At 42.1% G+C, this 25,753-nt stretch overlaps 1 protein-coding gene across 6 annotated transcripts in view; it reads left to right on the plus strand.

Annotated features, from left to right (window-relative positions):
* DOCK10 (dedicator of cytokinesis 10) overlaps positions 1 to 25,753 on the plus strand; it is a 439,835-nt gene that overhangs the window by 203,018 nt on the left and 211,064 nt on the right. For all 6 annotated transcript variants that reach the window (XM_075340778.1, XM_075340775.1, XM_075340774.1 and 3 more), the window contains exons 3-4: positions 12,018 to 12,107; positions 21,296 to 21,378. In XM_075340778.1, the coding sequence (XP_075196893.1) occupies positions 12,018 to 12,107; positions 21,296 to 21,378 (173 nt within the window). The remainder of the gene's footprint in view (positions 1 to 12,017; positions 12,108 to 21,295; positions 21,379 to 25,753) is intronic.

The raw sequence follows: 25,753 nt of genomic DNA on the forward strand, positions 1-25,753 counted from the left end.
AAAATCAATCTGCGCTGTGTTTTGTAGGATCTTTGGAGCCAGAACATTCTGCCCTCTATAATGATGAAAATTATTGGATGATGCAGTCATTATTGCTATTATTTTAAGCAAGGGGCATCTTTCAGTCCAGTAGCATTATAGCCTTCGTTACAATCCATCCTTATTAGGAGAACGCTTCTTGTTTGAACGGAGCTGAGAATGTTTGTACAATGTTTGCAAGCTACAAGCAGACTCTAATAATTTAACGTTTTGCTGCTGCCTTCAGACTTCAGAAAATACAGAAATATAGCCGTTTGCATTGGGTATATAGAGTCATTTACCCTAAATCCATGAGCTATTTTATTGGTGCACTGTTCCCATTTTGAAATGTACTTTGTAACTGAAATAAACATGAAGCCTTTATTGGGGTTTGCAGAGGATCGCGTCAGCACCCAGTATGGTCAGGCAGGTGTCATGGCCCACGCTGCTTTCTGTTCTGCATTTGCATCCTGTGTGTTTTATCTTACACAGGACAATAGGAAAACCTGCACAGGACACTACTGCGCTCTCTAAAAGGGAATCTGTCAGCAGGTTTTTGCTATGTAATCTGAGGATAGCAGGAGAGAGAGCCTGATTCACAGATTTCAACAATTTGTCACTTATAGGAATGTGTTCTCTTGTTTACTTACAGTGAAGGTTTTATCACCAGGAGATTATCACTTCCTGGACTACAGCTCAGGAGCCTACTAAACTGACCACTCCCCTTCATCTGATAAGCCGATTTTTGTGGATAAACAATGTACACAGAGGTGTGGTGTGGGCGGGGTTAGCTATATGAGATCTGCTACATGCTACATCAAAGAACTCTGAAGCCACATGCACACATTCAGTATTTGGTGAGTTTTTTACCTCCTTGTTTTAAGTCAAAACCAGGAGTTGAGCAATCAGATGAAAAGTATAACAGAACCATGTGCATCACTGCTGCATTTTTTGCCCACTCCTGGTTTGGCTTAAATATACGGAGGTAAAAAACTCGTAAAATACTTCACATGTGCACATGGCCTGATTGTGTCACAACTGCTGCACCCAGCAAGCTAAGTGATACATCATTGTAATCAGGGTCTCTTTTCCTACATTTTACTGCTCTCAGATAAACAAGGTATTATATTATATTATATCATAAGACTGGGAAAGTCCATGGTTATTAGGTCCTTTTCAGCCTAAAAATACCAGCTTGCAGTCTCACAAGAAGTGGAGCATAATAAGATGCTCTAATTCTAGTGCTTCACTGTGCCGATACCCAGAAGTGGATGTTAGCAAAGCCTGTGGAGCGTCAGAACAATTTTCCGTAGGCTTTGGTCATCAGATTCCCTGAACTATGTCGGACCTGGGTGTTTTTTTTTCCCCAATACCGTGGTGAACGAGGGAAAGTGTTGGGAAGTGTTTATTTCAATTAAGTATTTTTTGTGTGTGTGTATCTTGGGTTTGTAATGAAGGTGTCTGATATATACCTCTCCATTACTAATACCAGGGCTTAATACCAGCTGTGTTTTTGGACACTACACAGCTGACATCTACACCAAAAACAGTTCTTTGATAGCCAAAGCACCAGGGTAAGTTGGAAGAGTTGAGGTGAAGCGCCAGAATTGGAGCATCTTGTGATTGGTGGGTTGGTATTTTTAGACTGTGAAGGGCCCAATAACCACGGACCCTCCCAGACTGATAATAACAGCCAGCAGCCGTCCTGTCTCCTTTACCTTTGCTAGTTACCCAAAATGGGGAGAGGAGGGGCCGACATTGTTTTACTATTTAGCCTATCTATCTATCTATCTATCTATCTATCTATCTATGTACGTATCATGTATCTTTCTATCTATCATTGTCTTTGCACATTTTTAACACATAACATCAGTAATTTCTTGAATGCATTTTATTTTGGTACGTGTCACACGCACAACACACACAGATGACACATGGACAGCACACACGTCAGTACAGGTAACACACAGTTACACACGGATGGCCATATGGATGGTCAAAACAGAATGTGCCACACTTGTGTTTTTTCATGTGCACGTGTGAAGGGGGCCTAAGACAGATTTTGCACCTCACGTGACAAGATAGTGTGGCTGTGTTGGAAATTAAGGTCATTTATAGGAATGGAGATGTGATTTAAAAAGTGACCGTGTGTGCTAAAATCATTCAAGAATTTTTGCTGAAAATATTGGAGTAAACTCGAGGACGGCCAGGAGAGAAGAGGGCCCCTGTCCAATAACCGTATATGGAGCAAAGTGATGTTATGTCTTCATCGCTACAAAGTTGTTTAGAACCTAAGTCAACGAAATGGAACCTAAACTAATATATATCATGGTCACATCCATGCGTCACAGTTCGTGTACAGATGTTGATGCACAGACCGGCAGTGAGTCTTCTGACCCAAAGTCAGGAGCCTCATATATGCTTTGCGGATGGTCCATGCATCGACATCCGTATTCAGACCACAAAATAGATATTTGTAAATCCGGGCTAAGGGTTATTATTATTATTATTATTATTATTATTATTAATAAGCTTCTAGAGGAACCTGAAGACCCACCTCTTCCAACAAACCTACAACCTGCAGTAACCCTCAGTCCAGTACACCACTGTGCAACCAGCTCTGTCCTTACCTATTGTACCATCACCTATTCCCTATAGACTGTGAGCCCTCGCGGGCAGGGTCCTCTCTCCTCCTATACCAGTCTGTCTTGTACTGTTAATGATTGTTGTACGTATACCCTCTTTCACTTGTAAAGCGCCATGGAATTAATGGCGTTATAATAATAAATAATAATAATTTATTGCAATCTCAGGTGTTTGTATGTATATGAGCCCATTGAGCACCCTCAATGACTACATGCAGAGACAGCTGTCAATCATAAGTAGGACCACCCACTGGACTCATGCATACAAATAGCGGGAATTTCAATGAACAAAATACAAGATTTACTGAATCTTTGCCATTCTGCTCAGCTTCTTCTCTATCCCACGCTGTCCACAGATTAGACAGTATGTTCTGTATAATTAGCCAACTTTTTGAAAGCTCCAGTGACCTTGACTAAACTTTCTTGAGAATATTACGGATTTCCAATCTTTTAGTATTGAGGTTAGGCTGGTGAATCTGTAACTCTTCTACCTCCAGAGATCTTCAGATGCTGAAGACTTTTGTATAAAACAACCATCAGTACAGTATTTTTATTCCTTCTTGACACTTAGCATAAAATAAAGTTGTTTACTTGAAAGCATCTTAGAAATCTCAAGGTGCTGAGAAAAAAATTTAACTTGCTAATACAAGCTTTTTTGCTGCCTTATCTAAGGTATAACCATTTGTTATGACAGTTATGCTACTTAAAATCAAATATTTTTGCATATTTATAGGAAGCAATGACACAAAAAAGACTGAAAACCTGGGGGAATCACACAATAAAATGCACCTGCCTGAAACTGAATGTACCGTAATGATCAGTCCTTGTTCTGCCGGAGTGAGATTCCTTCTGAGGTCTCGATGTCCATAGCTGTAACACATCTCTCAATTCCACTTCAGTAAAATTTTGTTTTTTAACTGAAAAGCACTTATCACCATCAGTCATGTACTCGTGTCCAGAGCTTGTGATATCTTCAATAGCGGTGAAAGGATAGATCAGGAAAGTTACTGGTGCAGTAGTCCATCCTTAAAGGAATCTGTTATTAGATGTTATTATCAGTTTTGCAAATTTTATTTTTCCGTTAACGAAGGAGAAGAGACACCTCTCTCAAAGTCAGCAGTAATACTATTATTTGCATTGATCTGAAACATGATGTATTTTAACAGACCACCTGTTAAATATGAGAGCCCCCTCTCCCTGACACAATCAGCAGTTTGAGGCCACTGGAGTAAAAATATACGGTACTATTATATGGTTGCTAATTAGAGTCGCTCATAGGGGTGTACCAAATGCTTAGAAACTTTGATGTCATTTAGGGTCCCAGCACTGATCACTAAAACATGGACTGGCCGCGGCTCTCCCAACCCAAGCATAACTGCTTCATACATATCTATGAGGCTGTCAGGAGATCGGCAGCCAGTCTGTGCACTGCGGTCCGTGGTGGGACCAAAATCTACGGACGTCTGAATAAGCCTTAAATAATAATAATAGTTATTCACTTATATAGTGCCATTAATTCCACAGCGCTTTACATACATTGGTAACACTGTCCCCATTGGGGCTCACAATCTAAATTCCCCTATCAATATGTTTTTGGAGGGTGGGAGGAAACCGGAGAACCTGGAGGAAACCCACACAAACACAGGGAGAACATACAAACTCCTTGCAGATGTTGTCCTTGGTAGGATTTGAACCCAGGATCCCAGCGAGGCAAGACTGCAGTGCTAACCACTGAGCCACCGTGCCACCTCGTAAGGGATTCTTCACACATCAGTTATTCTTGTACAAGTTCTGTGTTTTTCACAAATAGTGCTTCCTCCGCGCTGCTGTGAAAAACTTAGCGTGTGAAGTCCAAAGGAATATTACAGAATACTGTACGGCGTATTATTTGTGCGTTTCAAGGCCCAGACACTTCTTCATTGGATAAGACCATTATTATGGGCCTTGAAACATGTAGATAATACACAGTATTCTATAATATCCCTTTGAACTTCACATGCTTGTTTTTTCACAGCAGCGAAGAGGAACCACATTATACTCCATTCAGCTATTTTCTGGTGTTTCACCCATGGATCTGCTGCAGCCGTTCTTATTCGTCAGTGGTTGTGTCTCCCATAACTATTCCTGGTGGGAACTCCCCCTTGTAATTGTTATTTATCAGTTAAGACCCTATTGTGCTAATTTCTAGTTATCTTCTTTTTCCTAAATAGCGCTCATACCGATTATAGTCTACGTGATATAGTTTACATGTCCAACACTTTTCCCTCAAACTGAGTGGTCCGCACAAAAACTTGTATGATATTGATCCAAGTGTTGGGTCAAACTCACCATTTCAAGTCTATGGGTCTATGTAAAAATCAGTCAGCATTTGGATGTCCTCCTTGTACAGTCCATTTTTTATGGACTATTTGATAGGAGAAAATGGAGAATTGTCCATCAGTTTTTTTTATCATCTGAGAAAAAGTGAGGAACTCTGACCAAACCCTGATGGTTAAAAGTGACACTGAGCAAACTCTGACGACACTGATGAAACCCACTCAGGAAACTCAGACTGTTTTTTTCGTAAAATCATTGACATTTTAGTGAGTCCTAAATGATACTCCTAGTGACATTTACATTAAAATGCCTATAGCACGGGACAGCCAGGATAGGCAATAGTGATACTGCACAATGAGGAAAGGAAACTGCTTCCTGATAATGGAAAATACCCATCAGATCTCGGATTACTGATTACTCCTTGGTGATTTCAGAATTTTTTGTGAGCAAGTAATAATGGTTTCCTCCCTGTCTCAGATCATTCTAGAAATTAGTCACCTCCAGCCTCCCCTCCCCCCTCCTGTTTCTTACTGTGCATAGATACACTCAGCTGATTGTATTCTCATAGTTGCAAAACAGTAACAAAAATCTTGTACATTTTTATTTTTCGGTGTTGTGAACAAGACTAAAGGGGTTTCTCAGCGCAAGATACCATATAAGCCTAAGTTCACACTTCCGTTGTTTTCAATCCGTCAGGTCCGTCAGCAACGGATCAGTTGTTTTTTAGATGTCAACTGATGCAACTGATGTGTTTTTCACAGGATTCCTTTCACAGGAATCCTGTGAAAAAACGGATCAGTTGCGTCCGTTACATCCGCTGTGCGTCCGTTTTTTGACGGATCAGTCATGATCCGTTTGTGTTTGGGACAGCCCAGTGGGCGTGCCAAACATGTTGGGCATGCTCAGTAGAGCATGACGGAATCCAGCGCTGGATTCCGTTGTAAGACGGATTACGACTGAATCCAGCAGCATAGACATACATTTCAAGTGTGACGGATGGCGACGGATTCCTGCACGGTGCGTTGTTTTCGACGGCCCGAAAAACGTTACATTCTGCGTTGCTCCCCGCCTGGCGGTCAGTTAAAAAACGACGGACTGCAACGCAGCGGACGCAACGCAGGGTCATCAGTCGCAATCCGCCACTAATGCAAGTCTATGGGACACAACGGAATCTGCTAAACGGATTCCGTTGTTTACCATAGCGGCGGATTTCGACTGATACATTTTAGCGGAAATGTGAACTTAGCCTAAATAAATACATTTTTGTATGTGCAGACCACAAAGACGTAACATATATAAATTATACGAATGATACCTTAGATCATTAAAGAAGCACAAAAAATATGCATTGACAGAAATTACTTTAGATGGAACCTGCCTAAACCACGGGGAGCAAGAATCAGACACGGACTGCATTATTACAGCTCTATATTTTTCTCTGAAATTCCGCAATATATGTGGCATATCCAGCCGGGGACGATGCGTCTCAGATGACTAGTCCAAGGCAGAATCCCAGCGACTTCTCTCTGCCTCGTTCCCCATGACTGAGAGTTCGCTCCCTAGACAGACCCATAAGAAGAGACACTTCAGTCATGGGGAGTGGGGCACGGAGAAGCCACCAGGGTCCTGCCTTGGAGTAGTCATCCGAGTGGTTCCCAGTCAGCTGCTCAAGGCATGTGGTGTCTGAAATGCTGCAGCCCTTCTGAATAAGGCTGGATTCATGCAATTGTACGCAAAATCATCAGTTTTACTTTCATCAAAAAAACTGTTAATTTTTCATCCATATTGTTATACATATGTAATTGCTTCAGAAAGTGAAGCAGTTCTCCCAGAAAATTATTGCAATTACACATTTTGTTATATGCATATTTATTTCCTTTGTGTATTTATTTGATTTTGGCTTAAAGGGAATCAACCAGCAGGATTTTCACATACAAAGAAAGGCAGTGAGTGCAGTGATTGTGGCATATCTATTGGGGCGGGACTATGTGGACAATGTGGGTCGGTAATTCCTCCCCTTGTGTGCTTTGATGGCCTCTATGTAAATTCTTCCCTCTGTCACCACCATTACAGTTATGGCCAATGCGTGTGCAGTAGATGTACCGTATTTCATGAACAATTCAATAAAATGGCGTCACAATCAGCGCATGCTCACACTGATATCTCTGGTGCCATCTTATTGAATGTGCCACCTTCGGCACTAGCATCCGACAAGTCAGAAGCAGGAGGACAACATCTTCAATAAAATGGTGCTGGTGATAGCATTATGCGCAGGTGCTGACTCCAATGCCATTTTATTGAAAACTTCATGAAATACTTCTAGATTCTACTGCGCACGCGCTAACCATAAGTATAATGGCAGCGACGGGGGGGAAGAAATTTACGTAGAAGTCAGCAAATCAGACAGGGGAGTAATATTAACGCAAGTAAGGGTGGCATGGTGGCTCAGTTGTTAGCACTGCAGTCTTGCAGAGCTGGGGTCCTGCGTTCAAATGTGCAAGGAGTTTGTATGTTCTCGTTTTTGCGTGGGTTTCATTCCAGTTTCTTTGGTTTCCTCCCATACTACAAAGAAATACCGATAGGGAATTTAGATTGTGAGCCTCAATGGGGACAGTGTTGCTAATGTATGTAAAGTCCTATGTAATTAATAGCGCTCTAAAAATATTAATTATTTAGACATGACCCACAAAGTCCGCCCCAATGCACACGGCACTCAACCAATGCACTCATTTCTGAACCTTTGATAACATATACAGTATTTCTGCAATCAAACATCCAATCTCTAAACAAAAGGTGATTAGATTCCCCATCCTAACGCCAGTATAGCATTGCCTTTACTTTATACGCAGCATTTAAATGACTGCAATCCTTGTGAGTTCCCATTGCTGTAATTTTTACTATTTACTGCAATAATGAAGTATGTTTTAAATAGTGCATGCAATCAAACTTTTGTCGTGTTCACGTAATGAAACTAAAAAAAAAAGTCAAGTTCTTTACAAAGCTTTTAAAAAAATTTAAAAATGTAATCATCCAATCATACCTAATCCAATAATACATTTCTAAATACATTTAATGTAAAAACAATAATTATTTTTAATAAATACATTTTTTTTATTAATCAATAAAAAAGTAAACATAAGGCCGCTTTACACGCAACGACATCGCTAACGAGATGTCATTGGGGTCACGGAATTCGTGACGCACATCCGGCCTCGTTAGCGACGTCATTGCGTGTGAAACGCACGAACAACCGTTAACGATCACATTTACTTACCTTATCGTTGATCGTTGACACGTCGTTCTAATCCCAAATATCGTTGCTGCTGCAGGTATGATGTTGTTAGTCATTCCTGAGGCAGCACACATTGCTATGTGTGACACAGCAGGAACGAGGAACAACCTCGTACCTGCGGCCGCCCGCAATGAGGAAGAAAGAAGGTGGGCGGGATGTTCGTCCCGCTCATCTCCGCCCCTCTGCTTCTATTGGGCGGCCGCTTAGTGACGTCAGTGAGGCCGCACGAACCGCCCCCTTAGAAAGGAGGCGGTTAGCCGGCCACAACGACGTCGCTAGGCAGGTAAGCATGTGTGACAAGTGTTAGCAATGTTCTGCGCCACGGGCAGCGATTTGCCCGTGATGCACAACCGATGGGGGCGGGTACGCTCACTAGCGATATCGATGGCGATATGGCAGCGTGTAAAGTGCCCTATATTTGGGTGTTGCTGAATCCGTAAAAGTGCATTTTATAAAAATAAAGAAATAATCCAAACAATACATTTCATAAAAAATAAAATCAAAGTATCTGAATTGGTGTTTTCCAGACGTATCGTACCCAAATAGAATGGATAAAATTTGATAAAAACATTGTACCCCAAAATGTTACCAGTAGAACTACAGCTCACCATTCCAAAACAGGCCGCAATGTTCTGCAAAAATAAGAAATGGACGTGTCTCACATAGCGACACAAACCAATTTTATCTACAAAGTTCTGATTTTTTTTTTAACTACGGTACCTAAATATTTAGAAAAATATATCTAAGTTATGTATCACTGTAATTGTAGTGACCAGACAAATCATTTACTAGTCATTATTCCTGCTCAGTTAATGCCATGAAAACAGAAATAAAAAAAAAACTGTTGATTTTTTTTGTTCTCCATATCACCCCTCTTGGAATTTTTTTTATTTTTCAATACCCGTCATGTAAAGACACTGTGTCTGCTCCCCTGACATGTCTTTATAAATACTTGTATTTCTTGTGAAATGACTCAGCAACATCTTTCTTGGAACTCTGTGTTGCGCTATTCTTCTGTTACTCCTCCAAGAAATACATGAATACATTTACAGTATTACTAAGTGTGAAATATTTCCTTGTTTCTTACACTTTTTTAAGAAGAAATGTATTTTTTTTTATGAATAGTGTGCACAGAAATCAATAGGTGCTCATTTTCGGTTCCCAGAGCGGCCACTAACCTATACGACAAATTGGTGGTGTACATCCAGCCGCTAGCTACGCTACTACCAGCTGATCAGTGTGGAACCCCAACCGAGCTGATATTGATAAGCTATCCAAAGAATAGATCATCTCTTAAAATAGAAAAGGGGAAAAAAAATATTCAGCCTACCGCAATGCCTTGGAAAATGAGTTCTGCAGAGAGGTGATCCATGGGCATAGCCTAGATCAGTGTATCGGGAAGGTAATGCTAGTAAACAAAAGGAAAAGAGAAAAAAAAGTATCCATAAAGAAATGCTGCAGCAAAATAAATATTTTTTTTAAATTTTTTTATATATAAAAATCCAAAATGTATTAATCCATATAAGTACAAAAAAAGACGCAGACAAACAGTGCTGGCTGATGCGTTTAGACTTAAAGAGGTGGGTCACCCCTTTTCCTTACTGGCCACATCGATATAATGTTGACAAACAATGTTTCTGTTCACCTCTTATGCCTGCTTTACACGAGTCGATGTATCGTGCGATAGCAAGAGCGATCGGACCCGCCCCCATCGTTTTTGCGTCACGGGCAAATCGCTGCCCGTGGCGCACAAACTCGTTAACCTCCGTCACCAGCACTTATCTTCCGGACGACCTCGCTGTGGGCGACGAACGTCCACTTCCTGAAGTGGGAGGGACGTTCGGCCTCACAGCGACGTCACACAGCGGCCGGCAAATAGAAGCGGAGGGGCAGAGATGAGCGGGATGTAAATATCCCGCCCACCTCCTTCCTTCCAGATAACTGGCGGGTGCCGCGGGACGCAGGTAAGCTGTGTTCATCGTTCCCGTGGTGTCACACGGAGCAACGTGTGCTGCCACAGAAACGATGAACAATCTGCGCCATTAAAAATAAATGATATTTTGAAAGTAAACGACGAGTACACGACTCACGATTTGTGAGCGATACTGCGTCGCTCGTAGGTGTCACACGAAACGACGTTGCAAACTATGCCGGATGTGCGTCACGAAAACCGTGACCCCGACGATGCATCGCACGATAGCTTGTCTCATGTAAAGCATCCTTTAGTGACGGAGCTAATTTTCACCTTAAAGACCGGGCCATTTTTTGCAATTCTGACCAGTGTCACTTTCAGAGGTTATAACTCTGGAAACACTTTAACGGATCCTGGTGATTCTGAGATTATTTTTTCGTGACATATTGGGCTTCATGTTAGTAGTAAATTTAGGATGATATTTTTTACTTTTATTTGTGAAAAAATCAGAAATTTGATGAAAATTTAGCACTTTTCAAACTATGAATTTTTCTGCCCTTAAACCAGAGAGTTATGTCACATAAAATAGTTAATAAATAACATTTCCCACATGTCTACTGTCCATCAGCGCAATTTTTGAAACAAAACTTTTTGGGGTTAGGAAGTTAAAAGAGTTCAAAGTTCATCAGCAATTTCCCATTTTTTCAACAAAATTTACAAAACCATTTTTTTTAGGGACCACATCACATAATTTCTTATGAGTGCAGTGATGCCCCAGCACTATTACGGTCCGCTCACCCCCTTCGCGGGATCCTGGACTTCGTGACCTCTGATGTTCGGGTATGTCATGGGTGGAGTTTCACAGCTCATCACAGCCCAGCATCTATCTTGCTTGTGGCGCTCTGCAGCGGAGAGATCACGCAAGATGTTGGGCTGTGATGAGCTTTGAAATTCTGCCCACAACCTAGTCACTCAGGAAGACTGGGGCCCGCCTCAGTTGACGTGACAATACCGGACATCAGAGGTTACGGAGCTCGGGGGTCATGCGGAGGAGGTGAGCACAAGATATTTGAGAGAAACCATGTTTCTCAACATATTATCGATGCGGCCAGTAATTAAAACGGGGGAATAACCTCTTTAATAAATATAGTTTAGTAAGTCCGAAATGCGTTAGACAGCACTAAGTTTGTCTGTACTGTGCGGTTTTTATACTTACATTTTAAAATAGATTAATACATTTTGGATATTTATATACATTTTTTTTAAAAATAATTTATTTTTGTTTGCAGTATTTCTCTGTGGATGCTGGATTCTTTTTTTCTCTCTTCCTTTTTTTTGTTAACATCTCTGATAATCGTGAACAGTCCCTATAATGTATCAGTAGTATTTGTCAAATTATTTAGTTCTTTTGCACATTGTAACATTTTTACCCATTTCATAAAGCAATGCATTTTACAATACTGTTAATAAATCTTCCCATTATATACCTAAAAAAAACTAACTTTGCAGGTAATAGGCTACTTTCAGAAACCACATATTGTGCAACCATTCTGCATATTAAGAGAAAAATGCCTTACCGACATAACTAAGTGATATGGCTTTTACCCTAGTGTTAATAGCCACGGGTATTCTTTTTACCCTTATCCCAAGCTTTAATAAGGTGACGACCCCATGGTAAAACCATTGTACAATAGTATTTGCAGCTGACATCAGGTAGAGGGCCACGTGCGTGAGCTAATATGGCTTCCGTGCCACAAGTTGAAGAACGCTCGTTTACGCTCAATTGTGCAAGTAATAATTTACTAACTTAACTTCATATATTTCCAATCAACAGGTGGAAACCATCCCCCTGGGAATAGAAACCGTCTACTCAACAGTACCCGAAGATGCTGGACAGAAAGCTGAACATCTATTGGTCAAAGAGGTAACACTGAGACACTTTTTATAGTAGCTAAAACTGTAAAATATATACAACACAAGGATAAGCTCCCATGAGCCTGCAAAAAAGTTGTCCGATGTTCAACCAGAAAAAAAATACAATTATTCATCTGTATTATCATCTGAGTGGTATCTGTTTGTATTCATATCATATATACTTATTAGGCTAGGTGAAGATGACCATTTCTTCACATCCATGAAAATCGGATCAATTATGCTAATCACACTCTGATCAGATTAGGTTAGGGGCTCACCAACACTAACGTATGTTGTCGCATGCGAAAGAATCACGTGCTATCTGCAATTTCACTTGGCTTAAACTCTGCTTCGAGTGTGGGCCGACTGTCATTTTACTGTGATCCGATTTTCTCGTATGTAAAAATTGTAGCTCAGGTGAGAAGATGAGAACATAATTTCTCCATCTTCTACCTTTTCTGTTAGCGAATATTGGACTTGACTCGGTTGATATCCAAGTGCTATCTGATCTATTGCATGAACTCTCTGATTTTAATGGGTGCACGCCTATAAGAGGGTGGGCCTACAATCGTGTACACCCCTGAGGACATCAATGATTTTATTATAAATGTGTGATGTATGAATTTTATATGGTACGTTATTGTAAGATATTTTTTCCTTCATGGCCCTAGTACTGCCTATAGTCACAAGAAGTCACTGTTCTCCTGTTCACTCCAGTATAGTAATGAGTGAGGGTTAAAGTGAACCTGTGAGGTGCAATATGCACCCAGATCCATGAGCAGTTTTGGGTGAATATTGCTAATCCCTGTCTAACCGTCCCTGTATACATGTTACGTCACCGCCGGAGTCTGCTCCAGCGACTTCTGCTCCGATCGCCAGGCGACGCCGTGTTCCTGCCGTGGATGGTGCTGGTGATGGGAGAGAAGTCGACGCCAGCGGCACCAGTGGGCGCAGGCTCCGATCATCCACTGGGCTGGGTTAGCTTGGGATCTGTAGTACCGCTGGCTGACTGTGGGTGGCATGTGTCTTCCAGCTGAAGTTGCCAGCGTTCAGCTACAGCCAATGGGAAGACACCACACCCTTCTTATTTCCCCTCCTGCCACATGATTACTGCCAGATATAGTTCTGATTTTCCTGGCTCCTGTTACGTCTTATTCTGTTGGTGATTCCGGTGTTGACTTCTGCGTGTTTTGACTACTCTTCTGCCTACTGTTTTTATACCTTGCTGCCCGACCCGGATCTGACCTCTGCTACCTTTGCTGACTACGTCACTGCCTGCCGATTCTGTCCCTGTTCCGCTATTCCTGGTTTGACCCTGCCTGACTACTACTCTCATCGGACTGCAGCCTTCCACAGGTAGTGATCTCCAGTTCCCTGTGTAATTCCAAATCCCTGTATAGGGGTTAAAGGGTTTCAGGGTTCTGGGGGTCCTACTTGGTGAGTGGCTTCCCTCTAGCCTCCCCGTTACAGCCCCTCTGAGTCTGTGGATCCAGGCAGGCGTTACAATACACTAGCATAGATAAAGAGATCTTTAGAAAAAGTATTTTTAAAGATCTTTTATCTTATGCTAATGAGGTAATGCGCAGTATGCGTCCCAGCTTCAGAGAGGTCTGCTGCGCATGACTGGAAGTGCCCAGCATTCAGAGGTGCGATCACAGTGAAAACAGGTACGTGCGGCACCGCTTGTGACGCTGCATTGAATAGCATTTTAGTACACCCTGTGTGGGTGTACTAACATGCTAAGAGGGCGGACTAGTCGGGGGATATAATGCCCTTGCGCCCTCGCTCATTAGCATAAGATAAAAGATATTTAGAAATACTTTTTCTAAAGTTCCCTTTATCTATGCCAGTGTATCCAGGGACGGCCAATCACAGCTTGCAGCAATTTTTTTTCTCATGCTGAATCATCATAAGCAAAAAAGTGCTGGTGGGCACTGCCCATAGTATAACATTGGTCTGAGGGCGGCTGTCCAATAAAACATTTAATGAAAGCCGATGAAAACAGAGAGGAGTAGATCACTAAGCTTAATATCAGTGGCAACACTGGGAATCCTTGAACCAGATGGATGCTAATCCAGCTGGGGTAGCACAACAATTACTAGGAAGGAAGTAAAAGGATACCCAACACATCCATCCAGGTGAATAAAAAATAATTTCTTCTTTATTGAAAATCCATTAAAAATGACAACAAACAACTTCATGGAAAGGATTAAAATAGCATTCTGATGTGTTTCTGGCGAAACCACCCTAAAGGGGGCTTTACACGCTACGATATCATTAATGTTTTATCGTCGGTGTCACGTTGTTAGTGATGCACATCCGGCGTCATTAACGATATCGCAGCGTGTGACACTGACCAGCGACCTTAAGCGACCTCAAAAATGGTGAAAATCGTTATACAGGTCGCCAATCATTACTGCGTCGTTGGTAAGGTGTGACTGTGTGACATCTCACCTGCGACCTCCCAGCGACTTACCAACGATCCCTATCAGGTCGTATCGTTATCAGGATCGCTGGTAAGTCGTTGTGTGTGACTGGGCCTTTAGAGGAGAAGGGGAGGCAGAGGAGGCCAATCTAGATATCCATCAAGAGCAACAAGGAAGAAGCCATTACGTTAGATACTTATCTCTCCAGCGTGAAGTTTTGTAACATCTCATTGATTCTGGAGGGTAAAGTAGTTTTATCTGTAACAATCCGAGAAATCCTATGACACTGAGATCTTGGTAGACTATTTCTGATGATTTGGGGGCACAGCTAGTGTAGTGAAATAGGTGTTTGCAGCCCGTAGGTTTTGTGTATAGATCTGTAGAAATGCGCCCCTCATTGTTTTTCAGCATCATAGTGTCTAAGAAGGAAATGCGTGAAGTGTTATAATTGATAGAGAATTGTAGTTCTGATCTAATGGAATACAAATAAGCAAAAAAGGTTTCAAGGGATTCCGATGTGCCTCGCCATATACAGAATACATTGTCTCTGTATATAAACCACAGTGTACACAAAAAGCTGCCAATCAGTGGTGTGGGCAGGGTTATATACAGCTCAGCATTCAGGGAACTGGTAGAACTGCAACAGAGAAAACTGTGATTTTATAAAAACTGCAGCTAGCAGCCCAGTAAGTGACACATCCCTGGAATCAATGTCTCTTCCCCTACATCATGCTGCTCCCAGGTAAGGAAGCAAAAATCTTGTGACAGTTTCCCTTTAACTTATTAATCTGAACAAAGCTAAATGTATCTGTCCCATCATGGCCCAGTGAGTATACTGCATTTACTGTATATACTGTATAATTGTTTTTACATGACTATTCCTTTAAAGAAGCTCTGATAACAGAAATGCCTGTATTCTAAGCTGGAGCTGAAAAATAGCAATGACTGGTTATTGTGGGAAACTGTATAAATGTGTTTACATCCACAAAGGGAGTATTGGCAGACAGAAAGGACAGAAGCAATCTGTCTAAAATATCATCAGAGGCAGATCATAAAATCTACATTATGGAAGCAAACCACAAAGTCAAAGCAAACAAAGGGCTACTTGACTTGAACAGAGCACTACAAAGCATTACCTAATGCCTCTGTGTTATCATATCCGTGTAGTTTACCTATTATCACTTATCTCTGGAGGGAGGGTCGGAGGTGAAGTGACAATGCTCTGCGCTCTTCATTTTTATCCGCGACAGCGTTGTGTGATCATTGGTGTAATTCAGTAGAAAAGAGCTTAAAAGCAAATAAATACAGAGATACCCGGAGGTATACATTACATGGTGTTGAGTAACATTACCTATATTGTTGGAAACCAATATGATAGTGATCTATATATTACATGAATTATATGGCTATCTAATACCTTGTTTTGGTGTTAGATGTGATTTGGTGACTTTCTTCGTAAATGTGGATGTCTCAGCTTTATTGTACATTTTTATTGAACTTTGCTTTTGCTAAATGTTTGCATGTGGAGGTAGTGTTGAGCGAGTAGTTGACTATTTGTACTCACTATGCTGTTAGCGAGTACTGTCCGCTACTTACATATTTGGTATGAGTAGCGGGCGCATTGTAAGTCAAAGGGAAATACTCGCTAAGTAGCGACTAAAGGTGTCTTTACACGCTACGAGGTCGCTAAAGCGATCTCGGGGCCACGGAATTTGTGACGCACATCCAGCCGCTTTAGCAAAGTCGTTGTGTGTGACACCTATAAGCGATTTTGAATCGTCGAAAAACGTTCAAAATTGCTCATCGGTGACATGCCCCCCTCTTCCCAATTATCGTTGCTGCTGCAGTAACGATGTTGTTTGTCGTTCCTGCGGCAGCACACATCGCTATGTGTGACACCGCAGGAACGACAAACATCTCCTTACCTGCGTTCACCGGAAAAGGAGGAAGGAAGGAGGTGGGCGGGATGTTCATCCCACTCATCTCCGCCCCTCTGCTTTGATTGGGTGGCCGCTTAGCGACGTCGCTGTGACGCCGAACGAACCGCCCCCTTAGATAGGAGGCGGTTCGCCGGTCACAGCGACGTCGCTAGGCAGGTATGTGCGTGTGACGATGCCGTAGCGATAATGTTCGCTACAGCAGCTATCACCACATATCGGCCGTACGATGGGAGCGGGTGCTATCACTCTAGACATCGCTAGCATCGGCTAGCGTTGTCGCAGCGTGTAAAGCGGGCTTTACACAAAAGTTGTACTTTTCGTGCAAGTAGCAAATAGTATGGCTTTCGGGTTACTCATTACTCGAACAGTACTCGCTAACAGCATAGCAAGTACAAATAGTTAACTACTCGCTCAACACTATGTGGCAGCCATCTTTTAGGATAGTGCATATTCAGGCTTTGGATAGTATGTGAGTGTCCCATTCATTTAAGTAGGTCTTGCTGAAAACCAGGCACATGCTGCAGAAATAATCCCACTCATACAGCTTGTGAAATAAGTACTGAATACGTCACCAATTTTCTAAAGGTGCTATTGACATCCAATCGACATAGGCAAAGAAATCAAATTATAGATGTCCATGAACTTAAAAGACAAAATAAGAGGCAGCATTTCCAGTATACTTGCAGTGAATAGCAGGATTTTAAGGCTGTGTGCGCACGCCGCGTTTTTTTGCCACGTATTTTAGTGCAGTGTGTTGCCCCAAACCTGCATGTCTTTCCTTCTTCCAGTTAAGTCTATGAGAATTCAGATTTGCTGTGCACACGTTGCTTTTTTTTTTTGTGCAGCATGTCAATTCTTTGTAGTTTTTGTCCAGCGTTTATTTAGCTCACCCAGCCATTGATGTAAATGGCTGTTGTTCTAATCTTTTTTGTATGTCCATAAATTTAGTGATGTCTAATAATGAGAAATGACACAGGAAAAAAGTATTCAGTACGCTTACTTAAATTTATTTAAAACTTCAATACAAAAGGTGATGACAGTTTAAAGATGACTCCTGTATGAAGAAACTAGTCACACGCATTGCTCAGGTGTTATTTTGCGCCATTCTTCCACACACATTCTTCTACAAAAACTCTCTTCAAATCCTGAAGATTCCATGGGCTCCTTATATGAACTCTGAGCTTTAGTTCCTTCCATACATTTTCTATTGGATTCAGGTCAGGTGATTGGCTGGGCCATTCTAGCAATTTTATTTTCTTTGTCTGAATCCATTTGAGAATTTGTGGGATCATTGTCTTGCAAACATGTTCACCGTTGTTTCATCTTCATCATCCTGGTAGATGGCATCAGATATTAATCAAGAATGTCTTGGTACGTTTGTCTATTCATCCTTCCTTCAATTACATGACATTTGCCATTGTCATATGCTGAACATCAGCCCCACACCATGATGTTTGCACCTCCAAACTCCACTGTTGGTATGGTGTTAAAGGCCTCCAAAGACGGTGTCTACTATCGCATCCAAACAGTTCAATTGTGGTCTCCTTTGACCAGACTATATTCTCCCAGTATTTCACAGGCTTGTGTAAATATTGTTAAGCAACATGTTTTTTTGTTCAGCAATTGAGTCTTCCATGGTGACCGTGCTTACAGACCATGGAGGTAGAGTGTATTACTTATTGTTTTCTTTGAAATAATTGTCCCTGCTGATTTCAAGTTTTTCTGTAGCTCTCCACAGTTGGTTCTTGGCTCCTGGATAACTTGGTGAAATGATTATTTTTTTTACTTCCGGATTGTGGCCCCAACAGTGCTCGCTGGAACCTTCGGTAGTTTAGAAATTCTTCTGTAACCAATGCCATCAGTTTGTTTTGCTGAAAGTCAGCTCACTGATTTTACCCATCATGAGATGTTTCTTGTGTGGCACATTGGTAATGAGACACCTTTTAATAGCCCATCAGTTGAACCAGCTGATATTATTTTTCAATAAGTAGCAGAATTGCTCTCTAATTACTGATAGATTTCAGCTGGTGTCATGACTTTCAATGGCTTTTTACACTTCTCTTTCTGCATGTGTTCAATAATTTTTCCCCTGTGTCATTTCTCATTATTATGCATAACTTAATTTATGGACATCTATGGTTTGACATCTCTGCCTGTGTGGATTGGATGGGTTGTTATTGACATCTGGTGAGAATTATATGTCAATAGAACCTTTAAAAATATAGTCACTTAGAAAATTGGTGACATGTTCAATACTTATTGTACCTACTGTGTGTATGGAACTGTTTTATTTCTCTTAGAAATTTCAGAAACAAGTCTGCCCTGTGTTATAATGACATAAGAATGCCATAAGAATGTTCCCAATTATTTTTTTTCTAATGCACTTAAAAAAACATGTAAAGCTACTTTGCAAATGCCACTTATTAAAAATATTTTAATATTTTAAGGTTACAGCACCTATGCAGAGCTATGTGTCTCCATGGTAACATACCAAAAACAAACTCCTAAGTGCGGTCTGATCTTTCCATCTGTTTCCTCTTCCAATGTCTGTTCGTTAGGAAGGTGAAGTGGAGGAATAATAATAGACAGTCATCTAATGAGTCAGATTTATCATAGTGGCTCATGCTGTTTGATCATTCTGGCCCATCTTTAGACTTTCAGCATATAGTCTAAGTTTACATCATCCGGTAGTAGGCATTTTGCCAGAAATATGAGCCACAATTAATTTTTTGTTGCATTTTATCCTATAAATTAAACTTCTTTTCAGTAAACCCATGCCCTTTATCGTACAAGGCTCAGAAAATGTCTAAAACACACCATCAACCACATTCCCACAATGACATTGTGCTCAAATACATAAATATATGTAAAAAAAATTGTCCCCAACATTAGACAACCCGTTTAATGAATGAACCTGCTATCTTACTATTTCCCACAAAAAAATTAAATACAGAACATCCAACATTTTTGGATAACTTTATTAAAACATATCAATAATAACATTAGATAGCCAGGCATAAAGCACGACTAGAGATGAGCGAATACGAGGTTCAGTGTTCAGTGATGTACCAAACACAGACTTACAACTATGATTCGTAGCTCGTCTGCTTTACTTATGAGCACCACTCTGTGCATTACTGTGCTCGGGTAACCTCGGTGCTCATCCCAGTGGGAGCCGCTTGCAGTGTTTGGACGGCTTTCACTGGGGGTAACAAAAGTGTGATCAGATGTAGTGTGCGGAAAAAAAAATGGAAAACCCAGTCTACCTGACCTCGGAAGCATTCTATTTATGACTGACTGAATGTGAGCGGAGACCCAAACTGTCCAATTAGTGACTTCAATTGGGGGTTAGGTCAAGTCCAGGTTCCAAACTGAACTTTATCTAAAGTCTGGATGAAGCCTTAGAACTGAACGTCAACAGGTCTGCTCATCTCTAATCATGACACTTCACTACCTTGTTGGCCAGGCCAAGCCTTCATTCAGCTACACACCACTATCACTTACATTATCACCAGTCCACATGTGAATCTAGCTGACCATTATAAAGGTCATCTCTGAGGACCAACAACACAGCCACATCCTGCCGGCTGACAGTTGCTCCAAGAGATGACAGTGCTCAAACTGCTGTGAGACCCCTAGTGGCAAGGAATCATTAGTTAAGTGCACTTTGATGATTTTTAAAAACAAAAATGTTGGTGTGGACAACCACTTTAAGCCACCATAGTACACTACTTTGGATCTATCATTTCAAAATGATGTGAATGACATCACCTTTCTGCTAGGGATCATGGCCAAAAAATTGATGTTTAAAAGGAATCTGTCACCAGGTTTTTGCTACCTCATTTGAGAGCAGCGTAATGTAGGAAAAGTGACCCTCGATCCAATGATGTATCGCTTAGTTTACTGGGTGCATCAGTTGTGACACAATCAGAGTTTTTAGATTTAGCAGTGAAGCAGAGCTCAGAAAGCTAACCCCGCCCACACCACAGCTCTGTGTACATTGTATTTTAACAGTGAGCTGTTTATCAGAGGAGGGGGAGTGGTCAGACATAGGCTAGTCACAGAAGTGGTGATCAGCTAGCGATAAAACCTTCATTATAAGTAAACAATAGAACATAGTGTCATAAGGGACACAGCTGAAATCTGTGTTTTAACCCCACCTTATACTGTCCTCAGATTACACAGCAAAAACCTGCTCACAGATTCCCTTTAAAAATTTAGTTCTGTTTGTATGGTTTTTTTTGAGAGATTAACACTTTATTGTCAATTTAAAAAAAAAAACCTAAAGAGAATTTGTGAAAACAATGTGGTAAACTAAAAATAAAAGCAGTTTCCTGTGTTACTTTTAATTCATAGATAGAAATGTTTTTTTTTCCATTACATCTCTGACAGTCCCTTGACTACAGCATGTCTGTGTCACCACTGGCTGATTTCTGTAGTAATGGTGTACTCTATTTGACAGCACTCTATTTAGCGGTGTATCATTCCCCCAGACACCGTTCCCAAACTGCAGGATGGCCATGCTCATTATTTAGTAAAAACAGCAAAAAAACAAAATCTGGTTGTTTCCTCTAAGCTGAGGTGACAGGTGTACCCTTATATAGGAAATCCTAAAATTTCCATCAATTATATATTATGCACCGTCCACAGAGGTTAGGAGTCAAAACCTGTTTTGTAGAATTGGAAAGCTGTAGACTAAGTGATTATCTTCTGGTTGCGTATCTGTGGAGGCGCTAATCAACGCAATCCCAGAGCTGAAAATCTGTAATGACATTATTTATCTTGGTTCATTGTCATGAATGTTATTAGCACTAATGATATTTATTCTCTAGGCCTGCAGGTATTATAATTCCCACTGGCATGTAGTGAATTTCAAGTATGAACAGTACTCGGGAGATCTCCGTCAGCTGCTTCAGTAAGTGTACCTGTAAAATCTACCTGTGCCGGAGCCATGATGGCTGTACATGGTATATGCATATGTTGTGCTGTGATTACATTTGTAAGCTCTGAAAAGTTACAAGTCTATTTTGTCCCATTTCCGGTTTGAAGTTTTATTTTTTATTAAAAAAAAAAAAGGAAATTTGACAAATGTCAAATTACTGGTGTATCTCAATGGCTTCCTGTTTGATTTAGTAGATGTCCTAACAATAAAGTAGAGCATGTTATACAACGGGCTGCTGATAAGTCTTTGTGATCTTTTTTTGTTTCCATGGTAACAAATGTTAGATCACATGAAAGCCTTATGTGTCTAATATATGTTTTCAAAATTTTGTGTTTGTTGCTTATGGCAACAATGTTCTACGCACGCGAGAAAACAAAATGGCGGAGTCTAATGCGATATTCACAGCAACTGAGAGCAGAGGAGGGATAACATTTTTGTTTCTGCAAGGAAAGTCCGCAAAGGATATTCATGGTGATATGTCTCAGACATTGGGGGATCAATGCCCTTTATATTCCTCAGTTAAGAACTGGGTTGGCAAATTTAAAATGGGCCACTTCAGCACCAATGATGAGGAACGTCCTGGATGACCAAGAGTGGATGTTGTTCCGGAGATCGTCGATGCTGTGCACAACCTCATACTGGAGAATCGACGAATTTCAGCTAAAGCAATAGCAGACATCATGGGGATTTCCCGTGAATGTGTTTGTGTCATTATCCATGAACATTTGGACATGACTAAGCTATCTGCAAAGTGGATCCCCAAATGTTTGACAACAGATCAGAGAAGCAGGCGAGTGAAAACTTCTCTGTCCATTGTCAACGTTTCCAGACTAAGAACTTCCTGGTCACTATGGATAAGACCTGGATTTATTTGTATGACCCTGAAAACAAGGAGCAGTCAAAAGAGTAGAGGCACAGTGGTTCTTCTCGTCCAAAGAAGTTCAGGGTGCAAAAAAACAGCCACTAAGGTGATGGAGTCTGTGTTCTGGGATAAGGAGGGTGTGCTGCTAGTTGACTACCTTCAAAAGGGTTCCACAACCGCTCACACTGTACAAGCGACCACGGCAAAACTGGCAAAGCAGGGCTTCCAGCTGGTTCACCACCCACCAGGTAATTCCATGGTAACTTATGTTACATTCACAAGCCAAAAACCGAGTTAATAATGGCTTCAGACTGTTCTTTGAAGGCAGGCACAAAAATGAGTGAATATATATTGTACATTGAACTATTCTCAATAGATTTCAACACAGTTTGATTTTTCAACAATAAAAATTAAATACAAATTACAATGTTATTACTTGGTAACTTTTGTTGCACAAAAAGAGACGTAAGTTACCAAGTAATAACATTGTATTTTGTATTTAATTTGTATTGTTGAAAAATCAAACTGTGTTGAAATCTATTGAGAATAGTTCAATGTACAATACACAGTCACTCATTTTTGTGCCTGCATTCAAAGAACAGTCTGCATTCAAAGAACTCAGTTTTTGGCTTCTGAATGTAACGTAAGTTCCCATAGAATGAACCCACTTTATTCACCAGATCTAGCTCCCTCCGACTATCATCTGTTTCTAAACCTGATGAAATACCTCAAGGGTACCAAATGTCACACCATTCCTGATGCCATGGCTGCTACAGATGCGTGGTTTGAGGCACAACCGAAATCCTTCTTTTTGCTAGACTAAGGGGTACTTTGCACATTGCGACATCGGTAGCCGATGCTAACGATGCCGAGCGCGATAGTACCCGCCCCCGTCGCACATGCGATATCTTGTGATAGCTTCCGTAGCGAACATTATCGCTACGGCAGCTTCACACGCACTTATCTGCCCTGCGACGTTGCTCTGGCCGGCGACCCGCCTCTTTCCTAAGGGGGCGGGTCGTGCGGCGTCACAGCGACGTCACACGGCAGGCGGCCAATAGAAGCGGAGGGGCGGAGATGAGCGAGACGTAAACATCCCGCCCACCTCCTTCCTTCCGCATAGCCGGTGGAGGCAGGTAAGAAGATGTTCCTCGCTCCTGCGGCTTCACACACAGCGATGTGTGCTGCCGCAGGAACGAGGAACAACATCGTATCTCCTATTGGTGCGACATTATGAAAATGTCCGACGCTACACAGATCACCGATTTACAACGCTTTTGCGATCATTTATCGGCGCATCTAGGCTTTAGACATTGCGACGTCGTTACCAGCACCGGTTGTGCGTCACTTTCGATTTGACCCCGACAATATCGCAGTAGCAATGTCGCAACGTGCAAAGTACCCCTTACAGAACTTGGAGTACCGATGTAAGAAGTGTATGAGAGTATGTGGAATAAATGTAAAGTTTCTTATCTCGTTTCTTTCTGGTTAAAGCCAAAGACTTATCAGCAGCCCCTCGTAGTGCGTAGCCGCAGATAATGAAGCTGAACGGCATGGCAGGAGCTTTATTTCAGTTCTTAAGAGGCATGACACAGTTCTGCCAAATAAATCAGCGCTGTCTCATGCTGGCATAGAGACAATGCCCTGGAGCAGTCTGGCACACTCATATTGTCTCCTGCTAAATTTTGAGTTTAAATGTGCTGATTATAAAATATTAGGGTTATTTTTGTGCTTTGCACATGCCGGTAAATAACAGATTGTTGCTGCCCTGTATAAGCATTGCTAGGTGTTTTTTATGTGTGATTTGGGCAGAATTCACTGATAGTTATATAATCATTGATATTTTGGTTGCTGTCTCAGAAATCTCAAGATTGAGGGTTCTGTTTGCTTTATTCTTAGCATAAGGGCGGCTTTGCACACTACGACATCGCAGGTGCGATGTCGGTGGGGTCAAATTGAAAGTGACGCACATCCGGCATCGCATGCGATATCGTAGTGTGTAAAGCCTTGATGATACGATTAACAAACGCAAAATCGTCGTAATCGTATCATCGTTGCAGCGTCGGCGTAATTCATAATTACGCTGACGCGACGGTCCGATGTTGTTCCTCGTTCCTGCGGCAGCACACATCGCTGTGTGTGAAGCCGCAGGAGCAAGGAACATCTCCTACCGGCCTCACTGCGGCTTCCGTAGGATATGCGGAAGGAAGGAGCTGGGCAGGATGTTTACATCCTGCTCATCTCCGCCCCTCCGCTCCTATTGGCCGCCTGCCGTGTGACGTCGCTGTGATGCCGCACGACCCGCCCCCTTAGGAAGGAGGCGGGTCGCCGGCCAGAGCGACGATCGCAGGGCAGGTGAGTGCGTGTGAAGCTGGCGTAGCGATAATTTTCGCTACGCCAGCTATCACACGATATCGTACCTGCGACGGGGGCGGGCACTATCGCGTGCAACATCGCAGCATCGGCCTGCGATGTCGCAACGTGCAAAGCCCGCCTAAGGCCGGGGGCACACGAGCATAGGAGTGGGATGAGTGTATTGTGAGAAAATGTCACACTGCACTCTGACCATTATTATTCAGTGACGCAGAGCTAAACTGCACTTTTTTCTCATGCTGAATCGGCAGCGTATATCTGATCACATGTACCCATACAAGTCTATGTGTGCCTGTAACGGGGTGCCGGGGGTGCCTCGGGGCTTGTAGTCGTGGCCCCCTTTTCTCTCAGGCCAACCCCCGGCTCCGCCGTCACTACTGGGACAGGGGATTGTTCTGTGGGGCAGAGTGTGGTGGAAAAGAGCATACTTTCAGCCACAGGAAGACTCTTCAGGCAGGGATCAGATAAACCAAACGACATATTTATTGCACAGAGTTTCACAGACAGCTCAATGCACGGATTTTGTAGCGCACGGTCACAATTCCTGTCCGGGGAAATCTTTCCTTGTTGTCTCCTCTAGTGGGGATGTGTCCGGCTACTCCAATTCACCTAGGCTCCCACTCCGGCTAACACAGACTGGACCCACACCAATGCTGCTTCACCCTTGAGGACACTTCTTCTCTTCTTCCCTTCTTTCTTTCTTTCTTTCTTTCTTTCTGCCCACTCAGCTCCACACTCTGCCCCTGGCTGTTCCTTCTCCCCCGTCCTGGAATCAACTGACTTCAACACACACACACTTCTCTCTCTAAGCTGCTGGCTCCTCCTCTCTCCTGCCCTGTTTCTATGGGGACAGCCGTCCCACCCGAGCTCTAGGGGAAACCCCACTGAACAGTAAAAACATGTTTATTAATAACATCAACAGTAACTACCCCAGAGTGAGGTATCTTCAGGGGGAAACTGCACCTCCTTGTAAGGGGTCTGCCCACCCCTTACATGCCTGTGAAACATCGGACTGATGTGATCCGAGTGCAGTCTGATAAATGCAGATATAGGCAATGGAGAAGATGGAGAGATTACTCCCCATCTTCCCCGCACCTGTGCTCCCATTCTCAC

The sequence above is a fragment of the Anomaloglossus baeobatrachus genome, chromosome 3 (assembly GCF_048569485.1).
Source record: "Anomaloglossus baeobatrachus isolate aAnoBae1 chromosome 3, aAnoBae1.hap1, whole genome shotgun sequence".
Taxonomy (NCBI): Eukaryota; Metazoa; Chordata; class Amphibia; order Anura; family Aromobatidae; genus Anomaloglossus; species Anomaloglossus baeobatrachus.